General features: G+C 33.0%; 1 protein-coding gene across 1 annotated transcript in view; it reads right to left on the bottom strand.

The window, feature by feature from the left end:
- Positions 1-25564, bottom strand: part of LOC115222320 — an 89085-nt gene that overhangs the window by 15716 nt on the left and 47805 nt on the right. Inside the window, exons 20-28 of the mRNA XM_036511420.1 lie at positions 22102-22301; positions 19468-19579; positions 17955-18185; positions 15318-15396; positions 10013-10144; positions 7073-7116; positions 5925-6027; positions 2814-4233; positions 938-1011 (exon numbers count right to left, since the gene is read on the bottom strand). Coding sequence (XP_036367313.1) covers positions 938-1011; positions 2814-4233; positions 5925-6027; positions 7073-7116; positions 10013-10144; positions 15318-15396; positions 17955-18185; positions 19468-19579; positions 22102-22301 — 2395 coding nt within the window. The remainder of the gene's footprint in view (positions 1-937; positions 1012-2813; positions 4234-5924; positions 6028-7072; positions 7117-10012; positions 10145-15317; positions 15397-17954; positions 18186-19467; positions 19580-22101; positions 22302-25564) is intronic.

The raw sequence follows: 25564 nt of genomic DNA, 5'->3' as shown, positions 1-25564 counted from the left end.
AGGATGTAAGCATACCAACATCAGTTGTCAAGCGATGGAGGGGGACAAACACAGACACACAAATATACACACACACACACATATATATATATATATATATATATATATATATTATATATATATATATACGACAGGCTTCTTTCAGTCTCCATCTACCAAATTCACCCAGAAGGCTTTGGTTGGCCCAGGGCTATAATAGAAGACACTTGTCCAAAGTACCACACAGTGGGACTGAACCAGGAACCATGTGGCTGGGAAGCAAACTTCTTACCACACCGCCATGCCTGATATATATATATATATATATAATGGGGTAGGCTGGTTTATGGGGTTACCCTGAGTTTCCTATCCATAAGGGGGTTTGGCCTTAAAGCGTATTATCTGATGATACACAATCATGCCAATGTGTGTGTGTATGTGTGTGCGTGTGTGTGTGTGAGTGTTTGTGTGTGTGTGTTGTGTGTGTGTATGTATGTGTCCATGTATGTGTGTTTGTGTGCACGCACACACACAATGTATGTGTGTGTGATTTGGAGTGTGTGTATGCTTGTACTTCCCTTTCTGGACATCATGTGATTGTCATATATGAGTGTCACTGTTATACAAAAATGTCTACTCATGAGGAAATATTTCTGTGCTTGAAAACGAGTGAGGGTTGGTGACAGAAAGGGCATCCAGCTGTATAAATTCTGCTTCAATAATCTCCATCCAGCCCATGGAAAAGTAGACATTAAAATGAGGGTGATGATTATGATGATGACACACCCACATGTACACACTCAGAGCAAGAGAAATAGAGAGAGAGAGAGAGAGAGAGAGAGAGAGAGAGAGAGAGTAGCATGAACTTATCAAATGAATTCAAATATGGCAAGTAGTAGTAAATATTGCTTTCAATAAAGATTAAATTCTGATGAAAATTAAGGAAATTAAGTCTTACTTGTTTTTCATAGTCTTTGAAATAGGGAGATTTTCGCTGAATATTTGAATCTCTTGGTAATTCCTGCTGTACTTCTAAGCATGAAAAAAGTAACATTTGATGAATAAGAAATAAACATTAAGTATTGTTATAAAGAGATGCAAATTTAATTTACATTAATATCTTATGTAGACATGAGTTCATATTTACTGAGAAATGCAGATGAGATTTTATGTAAGTTTATAAAATCTCTAAAGATAATCAAAACAAATCTAATTACTAGTTGTTAACAGATGCCACAAATTCCATTGCTATCAGGAAAGGGGTCTTAACACTTTTGAAAGAAGGCAGCAGGAAAAAAAAAAAGATATCTTTTCATTTATCTTTCAGTTATCTTTTACTAGTTTCTGCCATTGGACTGAGGCCATGTGGGGTGGTGGCAGTGGTAGTAAGGGGCATTGTCTTGAAGGGTTTTTAGTTGAACAAATTTTCTTCAGCATTTATTTTTTTAAAGTCTGATACTTAGTCTATCAGTCTCACTTGCTGAACTGCTATGTTACAGAGATATAAACAAACTATACTGGCTGTCAAGTGGTGGTGGTGGTAGAGATAGACACAAACACAAAGACACACACATATAGATATATACACATATTACACACACACACACACACATGTATACAATGGGATGAAAATTTACAAATGCAAAAAAATAAAGGAAACAAAACGAAAAAAATTGCAGATAAAGAAGACTCAACCTAAAACAATGGAAACAGGTGAAGAGAAACAATTTCTTCCAAATGACAATAAAATCTCAGGAAATAAAGAAAAAAATAAAGACAATGAAGATGAACAAAGATTCACATTCTTTGTAAATCAAACAAACTTGGTTGTTAGTGCTCTGAGTGCCCCTACAACTACTGAGACTATGACATCATCACCACCACCACCACCACCACCACCACCACCACCATCATCATCATCATCATCATCATTAGGTGGTGAGCTGGCAGAATTATTAGCATGCTAGATGAAATGCTTTGCAGTATTTCACCCGTTTCTACATTCTGAGTTCAAATTCCGCAGAGGCTGACTTTGCTGTTCATCTTTCAAGGTCAATAAATTAAGTACCAGTGAAACACTGGGGTCAATGTAATTGACTAGTCCCCTCCCCACAAATTTTAGGCCTCATGCTTTTTGTAGAAAGGATTGTTATTATTGTCATTATTATTATCATTATTATTATTATTATTATTATTATTATTATTATTATTATTATTATTATTATATTATTATTATTATTATTATTATTATTATTATTATTATTATTATTATTATTATTATTATTATTATTATTATTATTATTACTAAGGTGGCAAGCTGGCAGAATCATTAGCAAGCTGGACAAAATGCTTAGTGGTATTTTGCCTGTTGCTACATTCTGAGTTCAAATTCTGCCACCGTCATCTTTCCCTTTTGTCCTCTTGGGGTTGATAAATTAAGTACCAGTAAAACACTGGGGATGATGTAATTAACCAGTCCCCTCCCCACAAATTTCAAGCCTTGTGCTTTTAGTAGAAAGGATTATTATTATTATTATTATTATTACTACTACTACTACTACTACTACTACTACTACTATTATTATTATTATTATTATTATATTATTATTATTATTATTATTTTGATGATGATGATATTTCTTGATTTATATTAAACATCATCTCCCATGAGCTCTGTATCAATAGCAAATGAAAACCACTAAACAATATATTAATCTAGACCTTGAAGACTGACAAATTGTATTTTTTTTAATTATCTGGTTAAATATATTTCTCTAGAGAAAATCTTTGACTTATGCATAAAATTCAAACAGTGAAACATTATGTATACTAACCATCCTTTTGGGGAATATACCTCAAACGTTGAGTAAAATCATTAGTGACATATTTCACTCTTTGCTTTAAAGATTTGACTTCATCAAATTGATAAGGTTTACAAGAAACATTATTAGGGAATTCAAAACACCTGCTATTATTTGTAGTCAATGAGTGGACATTTTCAAGACCTGAATCTATCTGAACTTCTTGATAAAATGGCTGGTGAAAACTGTTTTGATTAGAGTCAAGATTTTCAGATGAATGTCTCTCTTCAGTGTGTAATACAGGCGTAAGTTTTGGCTTAGGATGAACTATATTAGCAGGATTAGACTTCTGAAACATGTTTTGCATCATTAACTCATAGTATTGGTTTGAAGAATCATTTGAAGGAGTGGGAGCAGTTTCTTGTGTATTTTGATGAGCAAAACTGTTTGGTTTGAGAAAAATACTGTCAACTAGTCTTTCTTTTTTAAGCCATATTTGCTTTTGTTTTGGAATCATGGGTGGTTTCAAATCTGATTGAACATCAAGTAAAAGATTTAATTCTTTATTATTCATATTAAGCATACTAGTTGGAGAGCTTTTCAGTTGAGAATGAAGAGGAGGAGGAGGAGAAAAAGACCATGGCTTTGAGTATTTCCAACCATATTTCTGTTTTTCAGATAAAATTTCCTTTTGTCTTTTAGCTTTACTCAAAAGTTCATTAATTTCAGAATCTCGAGACCTTTTATTTGATGAAAATCCCCAAATATCATCATTAGTTTCTTTACTATCATTGCTTTCCTCAATAAAATGTAAATCTTTATAATGGCTGTTAGGATTACGCACATGGATAGAGTCATTATTTTGTTGACTGTTGTAGTGATGAGTTAAATATTCAGTTCTTGAAGGTAGTTCAGGAGATCTGAATAATTTTTTATTTCCATATCTCATTTTGTTCTGGTTATTCAAATAGTTGTTGGTCAAATCATTATTTTTTCCTGTCATTTTATCAACAGATGTACAAGGATTAGAAACTGATCCCATCCATATATTTTTTATATTATCCTTCCAATTTATTTCAAAAGATCTGTTATCCATTATCATCAGTTCAGGTAATAAACTCTTGTTTAAATCCTCATTGGGTTTTTGTAAAAAGTTGCTACAGCTTCCAAAATAATACGGCTCTTCATTTGGTTCTTCCTTTAGAGGAAATGTCATCAAAGAGCCAGGTGTGTCTATATATTGAGTATCTTCTTTTTGTTCTTGATTTGGTGACCAAAGATGCAGCAAAGGCTTAGATTGGAGAATCTCGGGACTATCTTCAATAGAAATGATGTCACATTCTAATTTTATGTCATTAAAATCAGGTGTTAATGACTCCTTTTGGCTTGTTTGTTGGTTATAGTTATTTGATAATTTTAAGCTGTTGTCTTCATTTGCAATATTATGAAACATCTATTTAAAAGATAAAAAAGCATACTTCATCTTATGAAATAGATAATTTTGTTCATCAGATAACTTTATTTAATGCAAATTCTGGGTAATTATTCTTACAAAAATATCAGAAGATATTAAGAACACTCTTATTACAATTTTAAGTCCTCATCTTTTATATACAAACATAAAATGAACAATAAATAAATTCTAGGATTTGCATGAGTTACCAAAGCAGATACATTTCCACTAAATACCTAGTGTATTGTCAACTGTGAAATGCTAGTGATGATTTAGGCTGATAGAGTAATATACCTTGTATAATGGCAATGTCATTTGGAAGACAGGAATATGGATTAATAGTGAAGCAAATTAACCAGGATATTAATTAATAGTCAAGTAAATTGATCACTTAACTGACTCTGATATTTTCACATATCATAACTAAAACTAAATGTTTTAAATGTCTATTGCTTATATATGTCACAGTTAATTTCTGAATTAATTCAGGTTTGTCCTTAAAGTAATCTCCATTTAGAATAGTTTCAGTTATAACCAGTATTAATCCTTAGTTTCACTTAATATCAGCTTTTCATAATTCTAAGTTTTTGTGTCTAGATAAGAAAGTATTCAATTATATATTTGAATGTTTTTAGATAAGTTATTATTAATTCAAATAGAATATCAGTTTACTTACATACACTTTATATATTTCCATTATATTGTCAGAGAGTAATCTGACAGCTTTTCAACCATTTTCTGCCAGCTGCCAAAATCTCATCATTTGAAAGCATTGGGAAAAGATTTATCCCATAAAATATTATCAAAGTATGGTTTAAAATGGCAAAAATAGCTCACTTGGAAAAATGTATAAAATATATATGGATACTCTTTTATACTATAACTTGCTTCAGACATTGGAGTGTATCAGTCCTTGTGCCTCCTAACAGAGAGAAGGGAAATATCTGCACAAATGGGCTCTTTACCCAATTTCCTCCTCAAGACATTCCCACCACCCATCACCTTTGTAACTGTAGTATTCTGCTGTGGTAAGTAAATATGAGCAGAACTGCTTACTCCACCAGATTTTCTGTGATAAAACGTTTTCACTACTCAGAACCATTTCACCTGATGCCTGTCCATCCGTCCATCAATCAATCAATCAATCAATCAATCAATCAAACAATCAATCAATCTATCTATTTATCTATCTATCTATCTACCTACCTACCTAGCTACCTACCTACCTAGCTACCTACCTACCTACATACCTACCTAGCTACCTAGCTACCTAGCTACCTACCTACCTATCTATCTATCTATCTATCTATCTATCTATCTATCTATCTATCTATCTATCTATCTATCTATCTATCTATCAGCTTCTCTGTCTGCCTATCTGTCAATCTATCTATCTATCTATTAGGTTGCTAGAGTTGCCATAAAACCTAATAATTAAATCAAGTTATTGAAAGTCATTTGGCTTCATAAAGTATAGTTACATTTTTTTACTTGTATCTAATCTTAAAACTTCTAAAATCGTTTCCACAGATAATTTATAATGTGATCAATACAGAACACACACAAGCTTGCAAGCAAATGTACACATCATAAACATACAAGAAACAACATGGAGAAAATTTATTCTCAAACACAAAGTTACCTTATTGTTAGGAATGAGGTGCTACATATAGACATTAATATCTACTTACATGAAAAATATTTGGAGATATGTAAGGGAATTTAACTTGAAAGTCTTCAGAAGACATTTTCACAAGCTCTTTGAGTGGACATGACTTGAAAAGTAACTGAGCACTGATGAAAAAAAAGTAATAAATATAATTTTAATAAAATAGTAAAAACAAAAATCTGAACAAATAATTAGTTGTAAAGAAATAATTAGTTGAAAGAATTTGTTTAAGTAGATCTTATTTATTATATAATATATGAGCATGTATTTTACAGTGCCACTTTACCATGTGGCTTAACTGGCCATTTACACTTAAGCATGCAGTCTACCTGGTCATTTAGACTTTAGCATGCAGTCTACCTGGTCATTTACACCTTAGCATGCAGTTTACTTAGCATGAAATCTTATCCTAATCCTAAACCAAATCAAAAACCTTAACCCAGATTTGGTCATTTCACAGCAGAGACTATGGATACTGCAGCAGATTGCACACTAAAGTAGTACCTATCTTACAAACAGAATAATATTCCAAGGCTTAATTTGAATGAAAGTGTTTCAACTTGCCACAAAGCTTTTATCATTTACCAAATATCATAACATTGTTGCTGTAAACTCAACAACTGAACTGCATTTCAAGAGTAGTCTAAAAGTTTAATTAAACATTGCTTTTATTTTCCTAACTGATCCATGTCCATATTTTAAGATAGTAAAAACTTTTTTAAACTGGACACCTATTAGTCAGTTTTTTTATTGTTTTACATTAAAAAACTACATCAAAAAGTTATGATAACAAATCGTTGATCAATTAAAACTTTAAAGTTGTTTCTCCTACCTTTATTGACCAGAATTGATAATTAAGCAAATGATTCTTTCTTCCCACAACGGATGTAATTTTAATTAACCAAAATTTCTTGATCCACTACATTAAGTATAAAGCACTGATCTTACAAAAAGATTTTAAGATTGTTTTTTATATCCCAGTTCAATGCTAGAAACAGAATTAAGACTCCTAATATTTGCTTTTTCAATACACAATCATTATACTATCTATAAAGGAATGCCCTTAATACATTTTAACTCTATATTTTTATTTATATTTCAAAACTTGAAATTAAAGAAAATAATAAGAAAATCTAAATAGTAAAAATTAATGAAACTGATTTTACTTACTTGAAGAGGTTAATACATGGCCAACAAAGAAGATGCTTTTCTGGCTGTAATAATAATAATAATAATAATAATAATAATAATAATAATAATAATAATAATAATAATAATAATAATAATAATAATAATGATGATGATGATGGTGGTGGTGGTGGTGGTGGTGGTGGTGGTGGTATGATGATGATGAAACATTCCGTGAATAAATGCAGACAGTGTTTACAGCTCGAGACAAAAGAGGAACTCATAAAAACCAAAGCTATTTCCATTAGAAGAGGAATATTCCAGGGAGACACACTCTCCACTCCTTGGCTACGGCAGAACAATCAGCCACCTCTTATATAGGGATGATCAAAAAGTGTACGCTACAAATAATAAACAGCTGGAAATATTACTACAGACAGTACATGGATTTACCAAAGAAATAAACATGAAATTTGGCTTACAACCTCAAAAAGAGGAAAACTAGTTAAAAGTAGCAACATCACATTAGATAAAGCAAATGAAATAAGAGAATTAGACCAAAGCCAAACATACAAACATAGAAATATTATTATTTCTAAGTCTCTCTAAAGGAGACTACGGTAACGGTACTGGATATTAAGAGTTATCGCCAAGCTAATATGGCAGTCCATAAATATAGGAAGAAAGCTGCCGTTGATTAGCTCCAAGAGGCCCTCGTCTTTAGAGAGACTTAGAAATAATATTTCTATTTTTGAAAACCAGTGGATGTATTCCGCTGAAATTAGGTAAATAATCCTTCGAACAGATAGATGGTCAGCAGCAACGCCTGCTGAGTTCGGCTACTCTGCATTGATAAAGGGCAAATACCCTGAAACATGTCTGCAGATGCCTGACCAGCAAGAGGAAGTGGCTGACCTCCCCTGTTTGAAGGTTATAATGGACATAGGTTCGTGTGTCATATAGCTAGCTATATAATAATAGAATAAATGTACTTATCTTAACTTATACTAATTATCAAATAAATATATAAAAAAAAATACATGTATTAACTATAAATAATCGAAAAGCATTTAACAATATTTCTTACAATAAAAATATAACTTATCTTTTCGAAAAGATATTTATTTGATAATTAGTATAAATTAAGATAAGTACATTTATTCTCTTATTATTTTTTATTATTTATTATCTTAGAACTGATGAGTGACTATATTTTTAAATATATTTTGAAAGGAATTGATTTTATTATTATTATTATCTATTTGAAAATAAAGCCATGAAATGTGTGTAGTCTTTTTTCTACTATTTACTATTTATTGTACTTTATTGATTTAAAATAAGATTTTTTTTATAGTATATGTTTTCTATATGGTGTGAATAACATCTTTCTTTATTGAATTGTTTAATAGTGGTTTTTCTCTAAATTATATATATATATATAAACTTACACTTTTCACTGTCCAACAACCACGAAGGCTCAGTTAAAATTGTTTACCAATTAAGATTATTTTCATTTCTTTTTCATTTCAGTTCAGTTCAGCAACATATTTACTTGTATATCTATTAAAATATCTTTCTATCAAAAGCAGAATCTTTGACAGATTCAAAGGTAGCTTGCAGAATCATTAACAACATTTTGTTCGTGTTTATGTTCTGAATTCAAATTCCACTGAGGAAGACTTTGTCTTTCATTCTTTCGGGTCAACAAAATAAGTTTCAGCTGAGCACTGGGGTTGATGTAATCAACTTAACCCCTCCCTCGAAATTGCTGGCCTTGTGCCAGAATTTGAAACCAATATATCTCTCTATCTGCATATCTGTTAATATATCTATAGATTCACCTATGAACAAATCAAAATTGAGTTAGGAGGCACCTAGCCACACCACATTCACCATTCACAACAAATTTCCCAGAGGACAGCTCTTCCCTTTCTACTTTCATCTACTTTTTCAAGTTGAAGCTAAAATGGTTGATAAGCACTGAAGAGGAAAGTATTTATATTCAGTCCTTGCAATTTTGTCCATCACACTACCTCTTTTCTCATAGCCACTAGAGACAGAAAAACCCTTCAATGTACCCAGTTCAAAGCTGGATTTATTGTACATGTGATAAATAATGTAACAAATAAAGAATATTTCAATATTGAATAAATGCATGCAAAACAATTTTCATTATTCTGAACTCCTCTTGGACAGGTCCATATGATGGCATTGCCATACCTGCAGAGTTTATCTTGAACTGGAAACAATCCAGTAAAGCAATGGATAAACACTCTCAGTAAAGCAATGGATAAAATACACCACTTTAACACCACCAGATAAAGGACTTTTAGAAGCTGTCCATGAGATTTACCTGAAAGTTCTCCAGAAGAGATTAGTTAAATTGTTCTTGTTGATACCCAGAATTGTTCCCAAGACATCATAATTCATACTGACAATGAAGCTTCTATAGAAGGCAAATGCAAAAACATTCCACCAAGCGCATTTGCCCTTTTGGCAGCGTGCACTAAGTACTTGGCAATATTCCAAATACCAGGTACCAAACCTCATTCTGCACTTAACCTAAGACTGCAATGCAGTCAAAGAAACAATTTGCAGGAAGATATCTCACAAATGACAACCACATTTATTTACTGCCATTGCTATTCAGAAATTTCTGAAAATGTCATAGAGTTAGTGTATGTATCATCAATCATGCCATCCTAAGACTCCCACCTCCCTAATGGAATGGATATTAGAAGTAGATGGACCTCCTGACTAGTGGAATCCATCATTTCCACAAAAAGTAAAAGAGCATGTATTCCAATGTGATCAGATACTTTCAGTAAGAAGCAAATGATGTATGAGTGTATGTGCATTCTAGTGTGCATGTGTGTGTGTGTGAGTGTGTGCATGCATGTGTATATAAGTGTGCTTTCTTGCATGAGTGCATTCTGATATGTGCATGTATGCGTTCATTTTTAAACAATCATTGTTATATACCTCTGAAATATCCTCCTTTAGCCAATCACGATTAAGCCATTCTTTCTGAGATTTTGTTGATCTCATCAGACAAAGTTCACAAATTTTTCGAATAAGTACTGCTGTGTGTTCAATACTGTTTGAAATTAAGACCTACAAGTATTAAAATATGAAGATGGTTATAATCATAATTATTATTATCACATTATTGTAAACATTAGTATTATGTTTTTAGCAAGTTTCATTCAAGCACCTATTGCTTCATCAGGTACACCTCCATATTCCTGAGATGTGTGCAGCACATTCTCTCTTGAGAGAGTAACATAATGTTTGCATGTTATTTCTGATTAGCTTTGTTTGGAGGTTTTGATTTAGTGTTTAATGCTTTTGTCTGTTCATGTCAGAATATGTACTATGTAAGTTGTGTTATTTTGTTGGACAGTGATTGTGTTTTGTTTATGTTGGTGAGTTGTAATTTGATGGCAATTAAGGTTATTAGATTCCCAAGATCAGTAAAGTAATGAATAGAATGCCTTCTAGTATTTGATTATGTTCTTTTATATTCTGTATAAATGCATGGCCATGTGCTTATGTTAGAAAAAAAATTTATTACTATTATTGAGTGAGAGAGCAGCACATACCATTGAAATGACTCTGGGGTGCAAATATATGAAGCGCAATATACCCATCTGATAAAGGTACACCAGGCACAGGCATCACAACCCTATGAGCATGACATGGTAATCACATATCAAGATAAACAGCACATGGCCTTGCAGGTGGGACAGAATTTTCTTCAGGTTGAGTATCCCATCCCACTCAAAAGGTCCCTGAATAAGGGTCGTTTAAGGATGATGTTTCCAGAGGTGAGTTATTCAAACTCCAAAGAAACCCTCCCAACACATGGCACTCACTAATGATGTGCCATACCGTTTCATCCCTCTCACCACACATTCTGCATATGTCACTGTTAGTAGTGTTGTCTATTCTGCACTTCACATAGTTGGTCCTTAATGATTGTTCTTGAGCTGCACATATGAGTGCTTCTGTCTCTATCTTCAGGTCACTCCTCTTCATACATAGCCACCGGTCCTCTGTATCCGTTTTGGCATTCTCATCTCTTGCAAACTGACTGTATATTTTTTCCCTTTCCACGCTTTTTCCTTTTTTTGTTCATTTCTTGTTCAAATTTTTCTTTCATTACATAATTTTCAGTTTTTATGATGCTGGCAATTACTGAACTTTTTTTTCAACAATGGTTCACAGCATTTTTTATATACCATCCTAAGCTGTTTTCCTCTGCTTCAATACAGTCCTAGCAACTGATCAGACCTCTCCCACCCTTTATTTTAGACAAGTACAGCCTATCGGTGTCACTCTTAGGGTGGAAGGCTCCATGTAGTCAGCATTTTTCTGGCCTTGGTATCCATTTTCATTACTTCTGTCTTTTGCCATTTTATAATTCCCACTCCATACTGAAGTGATGCTATTGCTCACATATTAACTGCTTGGATTTTATTCCATCTGGTCAATTTTGAGTGCAACACCAATCTTTGGAAATATTCCATCCTCAATTTCTCTTTCATTTCCTTCTCCATTATCTCATTGAACTCTAGTACACCAAGGTATTTGTAACCTGTCTCAATTTGTTTAATCAAGCCTTTATTCAGCAATTCTATCCCTGCTAAGGATTGTACCTTGCCTCTTTTTAGGCAGATTATTCTGCATTTCTTGAGTCCAAATTCCATTCTAATAGCAGTACTAAAACAGTGGACTGTGTTCACCAAGGAACTCACTTGTGTTTCATCCTTGCCATACAGTTTCAAATCATCCATGAAGAGGAGGTGGTTGATTGTTTGGGATTTTTCTTTTAGTTGGTAGCCCAGGTTCATTTTCCTAAGTACTAAGGTCAGGGGTAACATGCAGAGAACAAAAAGCAACAAAGATATGCGATCACCCTGGAAAATCCCTCTTCTGATACCCAGGGTGCCCAAGCTTTTTCCATAAAATGTCAGTTCAGTTTTCCATCCCACCATACTTCTCTTCAGGAAACACATTACACTCTTCACAATTCTAAACAGATCAAAGTACTCAATGATCCACAAATGGGGAATCATAACATAAGCTTTGCAATCGTCAATCCAAGCCATTCCTAGATTTGTTCTCCTTCGTCTACAATCTTGCATTACCATTTTGTCTATCAATAATTGATCTTTGGTACCTCTGCATCTCCTTCTACAGTCTTTTTGTTCTGTCATTCTCATCAAGAATTTTATTCTTTTGCAGTTCCTCCTGACAGTAACTTCCACATTAATGGAAGGCAAGAAATTGGTCTGTAATTATCAGAAGCATTCCCTTTGATGCATCCTTCAGATACAACACTGTTCGTCTTTTCAGTAACCAGCCCGGGATTTCTTCTTCTTCCATTGATCAATGCATTAAATTGCTCTGTGATCAATTTATGGCATTTACTGAAATTTTTTTAATCCAAAATCCCTGTACATGGACAGGTCCTGCTGCTTTCCGATTGCTTATCTTTTTACTCATATTTCTGATACTGCCTTCTTTGAAGTAAATAGCTTCTTGCTGGGGATGAGAAGCCGTTCGCTTCAGGCTGCAGGGCCATTCGGCTGTAGTATTATGTTGTTCTTGCTTACTCCATATTATTATTATTATTATTATTATTATTATTATTATTATTATTATTATTATTATTATTATTTCATTGTTGTTGTTGTTGTTAATGAATAGATTGGCAAATCATTAAAGTATTGAACAAAATGTGTTGTGGTTTTTGTTCTAACTCCTTACATTCTGCTTCCAAATACAACTAATGTCAATTTAGTCTTTCATCTAACTAGAATCAATATAAAAGATACCTGTCAAGTACTGGGGTACTGGGGTTGATTTAATCAACTAACACTTCTCTTTCAAATTCTTAATCTTGCACCTATGTAAGAAATTATGATTATCATTTTTAGTAGGTCCAAAACAAAGGACATGTAAAATGTTCCAGGCATTTTGGATGGTGCAGATGGTAAGAAAGAACTGAAAGTTTTTTTCTGTTTGATTTTGCACCCAAGAGCAGGCATTTTATCTTCATTGACTTGGAAGTATAACTTAAACATTTCTTTGTTAGTTGTTGACAAGTAAAATGCAAATGACAGTTCACATATCAACTAAAATATCATATCATGTGTTGAGGTTTTACTGGGAATAAGAAATGATCAAATGAAGGAAGGTAGCAAATACTGACTCTATGAGAATGTTTTATGCAGTAACAACAAGATCAATGAATAGAACAGTTACTGTGTTATTGGTATTGCTGAAGAAAAAGTAACCAAAATAATGATAGCAACAGCAACAGTAAGAGGAAAGAAGCCCATATAAAAATTTGCTTATCATTCATTTGAATTTATGATGTGAGTTGAAGCTAAATTGACAATACTCTTATGCTCTAAAATTTAATTTGAGCCAATATTTAGAAGGTTGTATGCATGCATGTATCTATGCATGCCTACATATATAATACAGGCAATCAGACAGGCAAGCACACATACTAGTACCCATGTACACATGCATGCATGTGCACACACACACACATGCACATGCACAGGCAATGGTTCATGCACACACACACTGAGTCAAGTCAACATCTGCTGTCTCTCCTGCATCTCTGACATCTCATTTCCCTATCATTCAACTCCCAATCACTCATTTACTTATCACTCATCTTCATTATCTCCCTACCATTCATCTCTATACCATTTATATTACTTACACAACAATGCATACTATGAAATGCACATGTATTCAATTTCCAACCATTATTTTACTTTTCTTGTCCAATGTGTAAGAGACCACATCGAACCTATTTATAAGCCATACACTTTGCCTACACTCTTTTTTTGTACTGTCAGTCATCACTCACTCTTCCCTGAGCCTCTCCTTATTGCTATCAATCACTTTCATTTACTACTGCCCTTCTCTTTTACCTCTTCTCACACTTATCACACTGTTTCTATCACTATTCTCTTGTTCTCTCTCCCTATCTATTCTGGCTCTTCTGTTATTTCTCCTATTCACCTCACAGGTCACATTACCTTGAGTCAGTGCTCTATTAAGATACAGGCACACTGGGCAGTTACCTGGGGACCTCCTCGGTCTAGGGGCCCAATTCTGATCTTTGTACTACAGGACCCAGTGCATTGATATATCTAGGGAACTATAATACTGCTAGATGACCCTGCATTGAGAGGCATGTCTCAGAGTAATGAATATTGTATTCTTATAGTGTACAAGGTAGTCCTTGATGCTAGAGTAAAATACAACCAACACACTTTGTAAAGTGATTGGCAAATGACAGAGAAAGCATAGAACTGAGAGGTCTCTTTAGTTCTGCCTTGTGGAGGACATGGCAACATTTCTAGTATTGGCATTATGATAAAATTCAAAAAGTACACACTGAAATTGGGTTGTTGAATGAGTAAGTGTAGTGTGGAGAACTTTTAGTCTTGTCTTGCTTTTTGGTGCTAGTGTCATGATAAAATGCTCCTGGGACCCTTTGTAAAACGGTTATTGAAAGAAAAGGCATCCAGCATTAGAAACTAAGTGAACAATTGAAATGAATGAACTAAATGTAGTCTTCTGATTTGTTTGTTAAAGCAGTAGCTCTCAACAGGAACTGATTCAAACCATGTCAACCTGTCCAACCTATGCCAGCATGGAAAATTATGATGATAACACCTGTATAATCATAATCATATAAATGATTATGTGTTCATATAAATGAACACACACTAATTAATGAATGACAAAAGAACAGGAGTCATATAATCACCTTCATTAGCAGTGCACTCAGTATAATTCTTGTGCAACATCCTATACCTTCCATGAGTAATTAAAGAGTAATTAAAAGACACTCACACACACACACACCACACACACACACACACAACTGTGGTTGTTTGGAACCTCTGCATTGGATATTCTAAATGCAGTTGGATGCTTAACCACAATATATCATCAGGAAAACATTTTATTCTATTATGTTAGAATGATCATATTTTTCATACACATGCTCTGATTATCAAAACTAGTAATATTACTAAGTGTAGTAGTAAATAAACCACTATACAAGAAGCAGACAGGATGAAGATACTCTATGTGGAGCTCTAAACTCAGCAGCAATCATAAATCTAACTTTACATACAAGGATATACTATATATATATATATATATATATATATATATATATATATATATATATATATCCATGCCAACATGGAAAGTGGATGTTAAATGATGATGATGATAAAACTCTTACCTTAAACGTACATTCTCCACTGACGTTGAAATTGGTCAGGGTAGCAACGAGTTTGGAAATATTCTTGATAGCTGAATTTCTAAAATATTAGAGAAATATAGTTCCCAATTGTGTGAGTGTGTGTGTGTGTGTGTGTGTGTGTGTGTGTGTGTGTGTGTGTGTGTGTGTGCATGTGTGTATGAACATATATACTTAAGCATTTAAATATAAAAACAAATTATAGTCTTATATATGTATTCAATATATTTACACATTCAAGATAGACACAATTTGCCAGCAACAAAAATGCCTTTCTATGGGTATACTCAATATTCAACAGTTCCAAAGACCAGTAAAACTATGACACCTGAAAATTACATAGCAAATAATTGAACCATAAGTTTAAGTTGGAAATAGAAGCTGAGAATAAAAAGAAAAGAAAATTAAGGTTATGACACTAATATACAGGGGCTAGACAAAATAATGGAAACACCTAACATCATAGTTTCATAATTTTGAAATATCTACAAAATCATCAAAAGCTTGTTTATTTTTATGTTTTTTTTAAAATTCATTATTAGTGTTGCTTAATATGTATTACTAAAACTGCTGTTTCTTTTCAGATATCATCAGAAAAAGGTAATTAATATTCATTAAAATGACAGATCTATTGGACTTTCAAAGAGGTCAAATTGTTGGTGCTCGTATGGCAGGCACTAGTGCAACGAGAACAGCCGAAATGCTTGGTGTATGAAGAAGTACTGTCTCGAAAGTAATGACAGCCTTTGAGAAAGAGGGAAAAACCTTGTCAAAACAAAACTCCAGAAGAAAACCAAAACTTTCAGATAGGGACTGTCAGACTCTTACGTAAATTGTTAGAAAGGATCACAAAATTACTGCAGAGCTTAATGACCAACTTGAGAACCCAGTTTCCACAAAAACTGTTTGTTGGGAGCTGCACAAAGCCAGATTTCACAGGAGGGCTGCAATCAAAAAATCATTACTTTCAAAAGACTGACCATGGGATTGCATCTAGAAAGTTACCCTCCCAGGCACAAGTCTGGGCAAGGTTGTTTACTTCTTGGGTTTCATAGATAGAAATGGTAACTTAACGCATACTGCTTCATTCTTATAGAAGATCAATGATAAAGAGCAGATACAAAAAGAAACAAATATATAAAAAAGTGAAAAAAATTATTATAAAAAACTGTCAGTAGATATGATATACAAATGCACACACACGTGGTCTGGTACACATACACATGTTAACACATGCAATTAAGTAAGTTTTATTAAAGTCAGTGCCAATTAATGGCCAGAGAGACCATACAGCTTGGTGAGTAGTCACACATGCTATACTGTGCTCCACTGGGTCTGGCTCGTGTATCTTTACTCCTCTTGTACAGTCATAAATACTAACAAAAAGACATACACTCATACGTACTTGCACACACATATTCCCAAATCATACATATCTATCTCTCTCTCTCTCTCTCTCTCTCTCTCTCTCTCTCTCTCTCTCTCTCTCTCTGTATATATATATATATATATATATATATATATATATATATATATAGTTATCCGTAATAATGAAGGGTGAAATTAATTAATTTGGAATAATTATCAATTACACCAAGTAGTCTTCGGCATGTAAAAGCCTCATTCGAGGAAAATTTAAGTAATACTAAGCAATAAGGGTTTAGCAACGAATTGCCTTACCACATACCGAATTTAGAAATAGCAGTCAAAGGGTTATAGCTATTTCTTCTACTAAAAAGGGAGATCTCAGTAAAAACAGCAATTGCTGTTTTTACTGAGATCTCCCTTTTTAGTAGAAGAAATAGCTATAACCCTTTGACTGCTATTTCTAAATTCGGTATGTGGTAAGGCAATTCGTTGCTAAACCCTTATTGCTTAGTATATATATATATATATATATATATATATATGTATGTATGTATGCATGTATACATGTATATGTGGTGGGGGTCACTGTGTTTGTGTTTATCCCCCTTCACCCCCTGATAACTGGCATTAATTTGTTAATGTCCTCATAACTTACTGGTTTGGCAAAAGAGACCAATAGTATAAAAACCAGGTTTAAAATTAAAAGAAGTAGCAAGGTCAACTTTTTTGACCAAACCCATCAAGTCAGTGCCCCAGTATGGCTACAGTCCAATGACTGAAAGTAAAACACAAAAGATAAAATTAAAACATTCCAATGAATGTAACAACAAATCCTTTTTTGTGAAATATTTCTCACACTGTTTCATTCTCTATTATACAAACAATAAATTATTCAGTGGTTCCCAGGCAGTATGTTGTATCACATGGCTGTGTAGCAAGAAGTTAGCTAGGTGTGCTGTGAAAATAATAACATTACACTTTAGAAGATGTGAAAAATGCAAACAGAAATTTTAAATATAAAATCTTCTTAACTGTATTCTATTTATTGAATAAAGAAGTACATATTGATTTTCTGCAGTTTAAATTATATTTATAGGATAATTTATATAAATTCATGTTTTAATGTATATTTTTACTTTATGCTCTGTGCACAAAATAACTTTATTTGCTCCAAAGTGAGAAGTGAGTTTAAAATGTTTGGGAACCACAGATGAAATAAACACAACAACAACAGTACATATTACCACTTACAAGTTTCCTGTAGTATCAGAAGATAAAACTGTGACAAGTACATAACATGAAGAATATTTCAAACTGATGCCCATCAGTCTGAATACTAAAAGCAATAATGCTTTTTCTTCTAGATGAGATGTATTACAACATACAATAGAGGTCTTTTCATCAATAATGATATCAACAAATTGAAACGTTTTAGATGGCAAAATCCGTTCAAACATCATTCCAATAGTGACAATATTATATCTGGATATAAGAAGAAAAAACAAACAAACAAAAAAACATCATTATAAATTATTATATAAGAATGAGAAAAAAGTTAGTGAATTCATCTTCAGTTTTGACACAGATTATTCTAGTCACATGACCAGCTGAATAATCAACAGACTGAATTATAACATAAGCAGTTGAGCCTTTCACAGACACATATTCCCTTAATGACAGAATCTGTGTGACGCAGGGTGTGGCAACATATGCACATGCACACACACAAATATATATATATATATATATTGGGTTGTCTAGAAAGTTCATGTCGATTTTTAAGGGAAATTAAAAGACAAAATAAAATTATGCCATTAAATATTTATTTAACTAAATATGAACCATTTTGTTGCACAACCTTTCTTTATCTTTCCTTCACCTTAAAGACTCTGTCTTCCCAGAATTTTGGTGGTTTCTTGGCAAAGAACTCATTAAGGTGGTTTTTTTATGTCCTCCAAAAAATTAAAATTTTTACCATTGAGATTATTTTGCAAAGACCTGAATAAATGAAAATCTGAAGGAGCAGTGCCTGGTGAATATGGTGGGTGGGGTAACACAACCCAGCCAAGCTGCAAAAATTTTTGACAAGTCACCAAAGAAACATGAGGTCTGGCATTATCCTGATGGAAAACAACACCTTCCCTGTTCACCAATTCTGGATGTTTTTCTTGAATTGCTACCTTCAGATCATCCAGTTGCAAGCAGTACTTCTCAGTATTAATTGACTGGTTACTTGGCAGAAGCTCTTAGTACAGGATTCCTTTCCAATCCCACCAGATGCAGAGCATGACTTTCTTAGGTTGAATACCTGCTTTTGGGGTGGCTAAAGGTGGCTCATGTTGCTTACCCCAAGATCTTTTTTGCTGAACATTGTTGTAAATGATCCATTTCTCATCACCCGTCAAAAAGGGTGCATTTTCATTGTGTTTACACAGCAAATCACAGCAAATTGAAAAGATTCCTTTCACTTAGATCATGTGGTACCCAAACATCATAGTGATTTGAGTACCCAAGCTTCACTAAGTGCTCATGGATAGTGGATTTTGAGAAATTTAGTATTTCTGCCAATTCTCGCATTGTGTAATGTGTGTTATTCTCAATCAATGTCTTGATTTGGTCATCATCTGAAGTGGGGTGGGGTCTGCCTGAGTGTTCTTCATTAATAAGGCTACAAGTTTTTGTTGGGGAGAAGTTGTAGATTCAATGTACACCTTAAATAGCTTATATAATCTTATGAAATTAACTTACATTATTAACTACTTACCTTGTTTCTAATAATTGTAATAATAGTTTATTGACTGTAAGACTTTCAGAAACAATAATTTTGATAGTTGTATTGCTCAGTCCTGGATTCTTGCTTGAAAAAACAGGAAAAGCTGCAGATGGGAAGAAGAACTTAATAATATTAAACTAAAGCAGTGCGGCAGACTGACAGAATACAAAGGCGAACAAAACACATTGTTGAATTTAGTTATTCTGAATTCAAATCTTTTTCAGGTCAACTCTCTCTTTCTTCCTTCCACGCTTGAGAAAGTAAGTAATGGGATTAAAATAACAACTTACACAAATTTAAGTCTTTTGCTTATGCTAGAAATCGATATTAACTAAAGGTCTACTTTTCAAAGAGCTAAACTCAGCTGTCTTCTTTAGTATATCTTTTACAAAAGATAGGAAATGAGGAGAGAAGTGGTGGGTTGGGTAATTAGATGAGCTCTTAGGAAGATAAAAAATATAAATGAAAACATAAAAGATAAATGTTATAGACCACATGGTGCCAGTATGGAGAAAGATTAGGTGTTACACTGTTTACCTTACATCTTGTAAAGTAAACAAATGCTGCCTTCTGAATTAAACAGTGGCACAGCTCTCAAAATAAAATATCACTGAGATATATGTAAAGTTTGAAACTATAGAAACCAAATGTTAATATTTTTAACAATAAAACTGAAAATATTCTGTTAAAATACATCATGTATTAATAAGAGCATCTAAGGTGAAAACTGGCAGAATCGTTACCATACCAAGCAAAATGCTTAGCAACATTTCCTCTAGCTTTACATTCGGAGTTCAAATGTTGTCAATGTAGACTTTGCCTTTTGTTCTTTCGGGGTCAATATTCCAGGCCTTGTACCCATAGTAGAAAGAAAGAATAAGAGCCTCTACTGAAGAGTGAGATGTGATATCAAAAGTGACTTGATAGAGGGCGTACTAAGAGGATATAAATTTAGGGAACCTCATCATCATCATCATCATTTAACATCTGCTTTCCATGCTGGCATATTCCCATTGAGGCATGAGATATATAGTTTGTGGCTACATCTATGTACAAAATGTCAATGAGGTGTGAAGTGTAGTGTTAGCTGCCTACAAGCTTTGATTTGCACATAAAAAGTTCCATTCAAACATTGGGCCTCACAGAGGCAGTGACCAGTGACTGAGGCCTTTGGTAATATACCCTGCTTGACAAGATCTGTCAAGCCAAGTGAAATCATAGTCGTGGCCAATGCCAATGTTATGTAACTAGCACCCATACCAGTGGTGCATAAAAACACCTGTGACAGTGTCATGTAAAAAGCATCCACTGCACTCTTGGAGTGGTTGGTGTTAGGAAGGGCATCCACCTGTAGAAACTATGCCAAATCAGATTGAAACCTGGTGCAGCTCACCAGCTTTCAGTCAAACTGTCCAACCCATGCCAGCATGGAAAACTGACGCTAAATGATGATGATGATGATGATGAACGTTGGGTATTTACTGAAAGGGTATGATCGCAAATATAAGTAATTGAATTGGGTTTGTCCAAAGGATCTCTGGAGTCACGTTATTCGACAGAGTGTGTAGTTTGAAGATAAGGGAGCCTCTCTAGGTCAAGGCACTGTTTCTTTGCATTGAGAGATCACAGCTCCATACTATGGACACGTGATTAGAATGTTGCAGGAAAGAAAGGAAAGAATCACAAGATAGATTCTTCAAGTGGAGCCAATAGGCAAAAGACCAAGGGACAGACCAAGAATGAGATGACTGATAATGTCCATGGCCTCAACTGATCATGCTTGGGAATCAAACTGGAAAAGTGGATTGCTGGTTGCTTCTGATAGGGCCATATAGAGGGGCGCAAGAGGACTCTACCCCATGACCCAAGATGCCACACAGTGGGTATGAACCCTGAATCATGTGACTGGGAGGCAAACTTCTTACCACGCAGTCACTCCTGCACTTATACTTGTGCAGATACATGATGAACCATGACCAACAAAGGCCATACAAAATTGATGGGCAAATCATTAAGACTGGTGCCAGTTGTTGCATTTGTCTCGATCTGTAAGTTGATTGCTCTCTGTAAGATGAACAAAAACAGACACTCCCAACAAGATGTGTAAACTAGCCAAAACTAGCCAACTGTTTCTAGGTTTGGCCATGCAGAGAGGAGGTTGTATTTTAACCACAGGGTCTATTTATAAAACTGGTGCTCCATCAGTTATGATGACAAGGGTTCCTGTTGATGCAATCAATGGAACAGCTTGCTCATGAAATAAATGTGCAAGTGGCAGAGCACTCCACAGACACACATAACCTTAACAAAGTTCTCGGGGAGATTCAGCATGACACAGAATGCGACAAGACTGACCCTTTGAATTACACATACAACTCATCTTTGCCAGCTGAGTGGCTTGGAGCTACATGAAATAAGGTATCTTGCTTAAGGACATGATATGCAGTCAAGAACCAAATTCATGACCTGATAATCATGAGCCTAATAACCCTAACTAGTATGCCATATGCCTTCAGAGTCTATTTATACAGAAAAGCTGAATGCATTACCAGACACACATATAAATTTATTCACAATTTATTCCGACACAGCTGTCTCAGTACTTTACTTTAATTAGTAACTTACCACTAGTCTTCTTTAATTCATTACTTTGAGTTGTTTGGAGAGAAAAGAAAGTAATATTGTGAAGCTGGCATGTTTTGAAAAAGGTGTTTGAACTCTTGTTATATTCATATTGAATTACTAAAGAAAAAATATGCCAGGGAAAGTCAAGTGATATCAAATCCTGTTCAATAATAATGATATCACTGTTTGTGTTTAGTAATCTAAAATAAAATATAATAAAATCAGAGTCACATGATATTGCTTCTTTTTTTTTTTTAAATATAATAGATAATAGATTCTAAGATGAGTAATAATTCAGAAAAACAATTTCATTTAATTAATCTTAATTCAAATTTATTTCAAGTTATGATGAATAATTTTCATAGTATACATTTTTTTAATCAAGAGGAATATTTTTGATTCAAAACAACAGCAACAAAAGTAGCAGCAACAGCAGTGCACACACACACATGCGCGCACGTGCATGGCTATAGGTGCAGGTGTGGCTATAGACACACACACAGCTTATAGGAGTGGGCATGTCCATGGGGTTAAGAAACTTGGTTCTCAACCTTGTGGCCTTGGGTTTAGTCCCACTGTGTGACACCTTGCACAAGTGTCTTCTATACCTCTGGGCTGACAAAAGCCTTGTGAGCACATTTAGTAAACAGAAACTCAAAGAAGCCTGTCATACATATATACATATATATATATATCATTCAACCACAGTAGTGGTTGAATATATTCTGAAGTCCACCATTTTGTCAATTGCAGCAGCTTCCAAGTTTCACCACTAATTCAGTTCTCAATTGCAAACTGTTAACAGTTTTAAAGAGGACACCTCCTCAGCTACACTTTGGCATAAATAGTTTGAGATTTGGTTCAGCAGAAAAAAAGTTGCATCAAAATATGTGAGACCTTAGGGTGGGCAGTAAGGCAGGTGCTCATTTTCAATTAACATAAATTTTTTTAAATTTTAAAATAAAAGTATACTTTTCCTAGATAGAATTGTTAGTTGCATTCAACAAAAATTAGTAGAAAAAAGTTATGAGGTAAAATGTCATGAAATGTAAAATAAGTAAGTAAGGGAGTAATGCTTCAAGCAAAGAAATAGTTGTATTAATCTGTTGTTTGTTATAATTGCTCTTATTCTTCTTCTCTTCTCATTCTCTCTCTCTTCTTACAAGGCTTGTTGCTATAGTATGTTCTTAAAAAATTTCTAAAAGGCTATTTTTATTTTGAAATTATTCTTTAATATTAGAATTACTTTTTTAATTCATTTTAATTAATTTTAAGAATATATTTCTAAAATGAATGTTTACATTCTAAGGTGTCGAGCTTGCAGAAACGGTAGTGTACCAGGTGAAGTGTTTAGTGGTATTTTGTCTGTCTTCATGTTTTGAGTTCAAATTCGACTGAGGTTGACTTTGCCTTTCATATATTTTATTTTTTAAATTAAATCTTTATATACAGAAGTGAAGTTGTGTGTCTGTCTCCTACGATTTAGATTCCTAACTACTCCCACATTTTGCAGTGCAGTTTAACCAAAAGCGGGTATCTTATAGTCGTGATTCATATCGAGCCCTTCTGAGTATTAGCGCACATCTACGATGAGTCTACGATTTTAAAAAAATTTACCATCATTTTTTTCCATTTTAATGCATTTTTTCGCTATCATATAAGGGAAGTAACTCTCTAAAAATGTCTACGATGAGTCAACGATTTAAAAAAAATTTACCATAATTTTTTTTCCATTTTTAATGCATTTTTTTGCTATTTTTTGGCTATAACTCTCTAAAAATGCTTATATAGTTATTTCCCTTACAAACCCGAGCAACGCCGGGCGATACTGCTAGTATTTAATAAAGTTATTTGTAATATGCTGTTGAATTAGGGTAAGTTTAACTTTTATTATTAATTTTCTCTTTCAGCTTTAATTAACTTGCCTTCTGCTTTTTTGGATTTTCCTTTTCGTTTTAATTAATTATTTAATCAGGCTAGTTCATTAATGTGTTATATGCTTCAGATATATACATCTAAATTTATTGGGGCAAGAATGTAGTAATTTTTGGCTGTGTCTCTATGGACAAACCTGAAAGCTGTCCAGAATAGGCAATGGTTAAAAGTGCTTATATTCTAAATTTATGTTTTAAATTTCAAAATTAATTAAAAGGGATTTTTCATAAATCAAATTTATATTAATAGAATGTAGGTAATTTTAACTTATGTATATCTGATATGCTTTTATAATTACTGTTGTATTGAATAATTATTGATACATCTACATTAGCAGCAGTCAGTGCTATTATCACCAACCCAAAATCTAGGTTACTTAAGGTGAGCCTGGTAACTCATGGTTTTGGGGTCTTGTTGCTTGTAACTTTTGGTGAGCCATGGTGCAACCAACAACATGGTAAAAATCCCTGCCATTAATTTGGTGTGGATGGGTAATATCAAATAATTCAATCACAACATATATTTGAATTAAACATGAAAAAAATTGAAATATTATCATCACTTACATAGAAAAATTGAAATATTATCTTTCAGTATATTATAAGGTAAAATGTTAAATTATTAATTGATACATTATTATTTATCTTATAGCAATGCTTGGAAAAATCAGGGATTACATGGAAAAATGTGAGCATGAAAAGTAATATTCTTAAGATTATAAACCTGGAAAAGTACAGGACAAGTTATTACACCTGTAAAAGTATAGAACAAGCTATTCTAGTAAAGTAAAGAATAAGAAACTTTTTACTTAAAATATTGCAGCTAAAATTAAAATTTGAATATTAAAAATTATTTTATTATAGTTTACAAATGACACTATACTTATTTAAGTAGAATTTTGTTAATTTACTACCTTAAATACAGAAAAAAGTGACTAATTAGACAAACTTACAAATTAGCTGAACAGTTTTGTACAATAAATTTATATGATGAGAACTGTAAAGAGTGATAAATTAAAAGAACTGGCTAATAAGCTGATGATTAATTAACTGAATTTTATTGTAATTACAAAAAGTAATTTTAAAAAATGAAAAATTAGGGGAACTGCACTCTATTGTAATAACAAAAGATACAAAAATTTATACCTTAGAATATTTAAAAAATAAAATCTAAAAGCATTGCTTAATATAGTTAAATTTCAATATATGTAAATTGGAATTGTACTTATAAATAGTAATCAAATTCTTTAGTAATAGCTTGAAAAATAGAAGTAATAGCTTGAATAAAATTCTATTTATTTAATGATTAATTATTTACTACATTTTAATAATATGTAATTTTCTTTATAAATTTAGCCTTAACTATCTTATGAAGTACTTAATTTTTTTATGATGTACAATGATTATTTTTAAAATGTTGTATTTTTTGCTTACAATTAATTATAACGTGTATAATTTTTAGTTTATAATATTTTCAAATTTATTCTTTGATTCAATATTTTAAGTAAAAAGTTTCTTATTCTTTACTT

The sequence above is a fragment of the Octopus sinensis genome, linkage group LG19 (assembly GCF_006345805.1).
Source record: "Octopus sinensis linkage group LG19, ASM634580v1, whole genome shotgun sequence".
Taxonomy (NCBI): Eukaryota; Metazoa; Mollusca; class Cephalopoda; order Octopoda; family Octopodidae; genus Octopus; species Octopus sinensis.
This window is presented reverse-complemented; position numbering and strand designations above follow the sequence as displayed.